Genomic DNA, 5,518 nt, shown 5'->3' with positions numbered 1-5,518 from the left:
CGTCTGGTCTGAAGCCTTGACACAGGAACTGGTGGCTGTGATGGGAGATGTCCTGCATATGGCAGGGGATGGGGATGCTGGTGAGCGCCATGGCCTAGGCTTCGGTCTGCTGTGGAAAGTTGTGTGTATGGTCCCCAAGCCCTGCAGGAAAGGATGTCTCACCTGGCCTGGAGACCACCAGGATCTCTGCCCTTCTTTCCCCCAGTCCTGCCTCTGCAGAGGAGCAAGGAAAAGGCCATGGGAGCCAAGTGCTTACCCTCACTCATCACACACATGAGGCTTTTGGGTGGCCAGAGCAGTTCCCTGCCCCAGGAGGTTCATCCTGGAGGGAGGCAGTGAGCAGAGCATCTGCAAGACCTGAGTCCTGGGGCTGCCTGTCTGCTGTGGGGTGTTTTTCCAGCTCAGAAAGTAGGAGCCCCACACCCCTGTGGTTGCTCTTTTTTCCCCTGCAGGCTGGGCGATGCTGCCAGCTCCTCAGGCTTGCTTGGTCCTTCTGGAGCTGTGTGGAGGCTTCTTCCCTTGCCTGGGGCTACCTCTTCTGGTTTGGCCTGCCTCTGGGAGATGGGCACTGGCAAAGCTGCTCTCGCTGAAAGAGATGAGGCTGCTGTTTAGCTTGGCGCTGAGGAGGGAGGAGGAAGCAGAAGGTCTGTGAAGATAGAAGCCCATCAGCTGGGACAGCAGGAAGAGATTTGTGAGCTGCATCCTGCCTTGCGTCCTGGGGAGGTGGTGATTTGAGGCCGGGCACGCTGCTTCCTTGCCTAGGGGCTAGTCTTGGCTGGGTGCTGTTCCACATCAACCCACTTATGTTGGGCTCCCCTTCAGACTAAAACCTTTGAAACAGCAGTTGGTTCTACTGCTGCTTTGGACAGCAGTGCCAGCCTGCTTCCCGCTGGACCCAGGAGACTTACTCCATGCTCTGGGCCATGGCTCGCAGGAGTGGAAAGTGGGCACCCAAAATCCTGAGTCAAACCTTTAGCAGCCCAGTTTGCAATGAGTGTTGGGCCCAGCAGAAGCTCTTAAAGAGCATGAGTAACAAGGATCCCATCAGCTGGAGCAGCACAGTATCCTACCCTTCCCCTGGGAAATACACCCCATGCCAGTCCTCACTGCTGCTCAGCTCTGCTCTGACAGGGTCCTTCCCCTGGCGGAGCCCAGAGGGGCAGTGCTGGGGACAGGTACAGTCCAGGCAGTGGCCCTGATGCTCCAAGCTGCCAGGACACATGCTGTCCCCTCCTTGCAAACCATCCCCATCACTCAGCATGTCTGAGCTGTTTCTGTAGTCACCTCTGGCTTCTCCTGTCTCTGGAGATCCATAGCCATCTGGGTCTTTCAGTTGCTGCCAAACGAAGGGATTCTGGTCACCCTTGCACTGGAAGAAGCTGCAGCTTTTTTCCTCACCCTCTGTAGCTTTCAGAGCTGCAGGTTTGCTGGTGTCTCTGAGCCTGGCCTCTCTAATGCAGGCCATTTCCTGCAGGCACTGGATTGTCTCAGGTAAAAAGAGAACTTGGCTTTGGATCCAGCTCAGTTTTGTCTTATCCTGCTCAGAGGAGATAAGGTAGGGGAAAAGACCTGGGATGAGGGTGCACGTGCAGAAATGGGGGTGTGGGAGCTTGTGAGAGATTTGGAGTACAGAGCTCACCTTGTACAAGTCCTCACGTCCTTCCCATCCCTGGCCAGCTTGTTTTCCCAAAGCTGTCAGTCACCTGCTGCCAGCACCATACATACTGCTTTCAGTGATGTACTTTTTTCGAACATCAGAGCCCTGCTCTGATATTCAAAGACCCAAGTGTTCTCTTGAAGCCTTGCTGCACAGGTAACCCCAGAGCTGCAGTGTCCTTTTGCTTTGTAAAAACTAGCCCATGAATCACCCCATCAAAGAGAAGACTCACATTTCTATGCGTTATACCTGTAATGGTGATGTGCGGCAAATTCTAATTTCCTGCTTTTTGCTGGTCTCTCCCTTTCTCCCCTGCCTGGTTCTGTCTGCTGGACACTGGGCTGGGAGGTCATAAGCGGTCTGAGCACAGCAAGGGAATACAAGTGTTCCTTGGCAGGTGAGTGATGGGAGGACATCTCCCTGGGTAGCATTGCCAGGTGGCTCTGGAGATGACATGTGGCTTTTCTTTCCTTCCTTCCTTATCTCTGCCACTACCCAGTGCCCATCACAGTGAGGGAGCACCAGCGGCCACAATGCACTGTCAGGCAAACAGAGGTGTAGCTTTATCTATGTGGAAAAGTATGTATGCTGAGCCCTTTGATAGTGGTCCAGTAGCCTGTAGAGCTGTTGTTTCCATTCACAGACTCAGCAGGCTGCATCCTGGTGTCTGCGTGCAGATGGAAGAGCTTGTGCGTGAAAGGAGCACTTGTGCACTTAGCGAACATTGCCTGAGCCATGCTGGGCCAGCTGAGAAAGACCCGTCCTGGGGTCTTCCACACCTTCCAGCTCCTTCTGCCTTGTCTTAACCCCAGCACCCCAACACCACTCTGGCTGACAGATATTTTTCCTGTTCTCCCAGTGCTGGACCAGCTCCTGCCAGAGCTCAGTGTCTTGCTCAAGCTGCTGGACCATGAGTACCTGAGTGCCACCACACAGGAGAAGAAACTGGCTGTCTCCACCATCCTGCAGAAGCTGCAGCCACCCACAGGTCTGTGTCCTGCTCCCTCTGTGCCCAGTCGTTGTCCCCAGGAGCAGTGGGTGTCCCCACAGCAGCTGCCCTGACCTAAAATCCCTGCAGGGCAGGGAAAACCATCTGCAGGGCAGGGATGAGCTGCCTTCATGCCCAGCGCCCAGCACCTGCTCAGCCTCCTCAGGGTGCTTTAGTCCCTACTCTCACTTCCCAGCTTCTCCCTGCCCTGGGTGTTGGGGCTGGCGTCAGCGCTGTGTTGCTGTAGGGGAGTTGCTCCCTGCGGAAACGCCACTTCGCAGAGGTCTTCCTGCCACCGGTTTCTGCTGAGTGCAGGGGTTTCCGCGGGAAGGCCGGGAGGGCTGTGCACCTGGGGCTTCACAGCCTTCCCACCTTCCTGCCCTCCTGGGGGCAGCGCGGCAGCATCTCTGGGGGCTCCTTCACTCCCTGGGTGTCTTTTCCAGAGGAGTGCCCCATGGCACACTGGCGTGGGCTGGCCTGTGTCCTTGGGTTGGTGTTTGCAGGGAGGAGGGGTGCCGGTGCTCACCCCAGCCACCCCACCCACCCCTGGGCTGAGACCATCCCCCTTGCTCCCAGGGAAGGACGTGGACTACATGTACGTCAACACGACATCACTGAGCAATGGCACCAGCTTCGTGGAGTCTCTCTTTGAGGAATTTGGTACGTGTGTGTGACCCAGAGTGATGCCCCAGGGCATCGTGCTGGATGAGTGCAGTGCTGCTCCTGGGGTCCCCACTGACAGCAGGGGCTCTTAAGGTACCCCAAGGAAGAAGGTGAAGCCTCTATCCTTGTGTCCAGGATGGGCATCATCATCTCGGGCACCTGCTCCTGCTCCCTCATTGCTGTTTGGGGGCTGGCCATGGGGGATCCAGGGACCAGCTGTTTACCAGTGATGTCCATCTCCCAGCACTGTCCCAGTGTAGGACCATGGGTGCTGACCTTGGGTATCTCTGTAGAGGCTTGGCTGGGGAGGTCAGCTTTGGTGCTTCCTGCTCCCTTCACCCTCTCTGCTTACCTCTGGGCAGACTGTGACCTGCGGGATCTCCAAGACATGCAGGAGGAAGAGGAGGACACCAGTGATGGCATTGGCTTGGAGCCAGCGAGGAGCCAGACAGCAAAAACTGTAAGTCCCTGAATGCCTGCCTGCGAGGTCTGCTCTGCACCCGCGTGGGGTGGTGGCAGTGGCAGGGCTGGGATCCCTTTCTGTCCCTTGCCACTGCAGTAGCTGCGGGAACTCAAGGTTCCTGTGGACCTTGCTCCGCCGCTGCCCACCACTCCCCCCCCTGAGGATTATTATGAGGAAGCCCTGCCCCTGGGCCCTGGCAAGGCCCCTGAGTACATCACCTCCCGCAGTGAGTCCTGCCCAGCACCAGGGTGGCAGGAGGGTGGGGGGAGCCCTGCAGACTGCCCGCTGCATCCTCCCACCTGGCAAAGCAGCCCTTGGCCGGCATGATGGCTTGTCCTCGGGCTGCTCCCGCCTGCCTCAATTCTGTCCCTCTCCCCATCTCACTGCACTGTTGTTTGCTCTGGCTTGACTGGGAACGGGGTGGTGGGTAGAGATTGCAGCAGCAGGGAAACAGATTCTGAGATGCCCTGGGAGGGTGTGCTTTCTTCTGCCCGGCTTGCAGGCTCACTACTCAGAGCATCCTTGGGGAGAAAACAGGTCTAACAGCCTCAGCTGGCCTCTGCTTCCTCCATAGACAGCTCCAGCCCCCCCAACTCCATCGAAGATGGCTATTACGAGGATGCAGACAGCAACTACCCTGTCACCAGGATGAACGGGGAGCAAAAGAACTCGTGTAGGTATCCAGGTGTCCTCACTGGGGAGGGGAGAGCTTCAGTGAAGCCCAGATCTGAGATGGGGGCTTGAGCACTGGGCTGAGGGGGTAGAAAGTTTAATCCAGGCTTTCAAAGTTTGAGCCTTACAAATAAATAAGCCAGCCTAGGGGTTTGGATAGATGCACCTGGAACTGGTGTTTGGCCCACAGGCATCCTGCCTAGTTTGGAAGGGAAGTGGGGACAGCTGGGGTCACAATGCTGCGATTTTCCATCCATCCCAGCATCCAGCTCAGACTGTGCTGGAGCCCACTAGGCACGGGGAGACCTGGCAGCATGCGAGTGTGCTTGGCAGGCAGGGCCCTGGGGTGCCATTCTGGGTGACTCGCCCACTTCCTTCCAGACAACGACTCGGATGCAATGAGTAGCTCTTATGAGTCCTATGACGAGGAGGAGGAGGAGGGCAAGGGCCAGCAGCTGACACATCAGTGGCCATCAGAGGAAGCCTCCATGAACCTGGTGAAGGATTGCAGGATTTGTGCTTTCCTGTTGCGCAAGAAGCGTTTTGGACAATGGGCCAAGCAGCTCACCATCATACGGGACAGCAAATTGCTGGTGAGCCCAGAACTGGTGGGGGACAGAAACCTGCTGGTGGATTCTGAGGGTGGTTGAGTCCAAGCTGAAAAAAAATAACATTAGTCAGGTCAAGACCCTGCTCCAAGGCTGCCACATGCAGAGGCTTCCCTTGCGAGTGAACAGAGTGCTCCCCTCTTTGGGGACCTCAGGGAATGAGAGGGCACCCTGCAGCCTTCTGCCACTGAGGCTGTTGCAGAGGGGGACTTTGAGAGGGACCCCAGCTCGGCATGTCATGGCAGTGGGATGGGCAGGTTTTGGCTGAGCCCTGAGCAGGTCCCTTTGCTTCCCCTAGTGCTACAAAAGCTCCAAGGACCGTCAGCCACATGTGGAGGTGCCCCTGGGCACCTGTAACGTCATCTATGTCCCCAAAGATGGGCGGCGCAAGAAGCACGAACTGCGGTTCTCGCTGCCGGGGGCAGAGGCGCTGGTGCTGGCTGTGCAGAGCAAGGAGCAGGCTGAGG

At 57.2% G+C, this 5,518-nt stretch overlaps 1 protein-coding gene across 1 annotated transcript in view; it reads left to right on the top strand.

The window, feature by feature from the left end:
• Positions 1-2,516: 2,516 nt before the first annotated feature.
• AFAP1L1 (actin filament associated protein 1-like 1) overlaps positions 2,517-5,518 on the top strand; it is a gene marked incomplete at its 5' end in the record, with an annotated part of 7,484 nt that continues 4,482 nt past the window's right edge. The window contains 7 exons of the mRNA XM_009878940.1: positions 2,517-2,645; positions 3,222-3,305; positions 3,671-3,768; positions 3,886-3,997; positions 4,346-4,444; positions 4,825-5,036; positions 5,350-5,518. The exon at positions 5,350-5,518 is cut by the window's right edge and continues 3 nt beyond it. Coding sequence (XP_009877242.1) covers positions 2,517-2,645; positions 3,222-3,305; positions 3,671-3,768; positions 3,886-3,997; positions 4,346-4,444; positions 4,825-5,036; positions 5,350-5,518 — 903 coding nt within the window. The remainder of the gene's footprint in view (positions 2,646-3,221; positions 3,306-3,670; positions 3,769-3,885; positions 3,998-4,345; positions 4,445-4,824; positions 5,037-5,349) is intronic.

The sequence above is a fragment of the Apaloderma vittatum genome, unplaced genomic scaffold (genome assembly GCF_000703405.1).
Source record: "Apaloderma vittatum isolate BGI_N311 unplaced genomic scaffold, ASM70340v1 scaffold32640, whole genome shotgun sequence".
In the NCBI taxonomy this organism is placed as follows: domain Eukaryota; kingdom Metazoa; phylum Chordata; class Aves; order Trogoniformes; family Trogonidae; genus Apaloderma; species Apaloderma vittatum.
The sequence above is the reverse complement of the archived record's forward strand: the minus strand, read 5'-3'. Positions and strand labels throughout refer to the sequence as shown.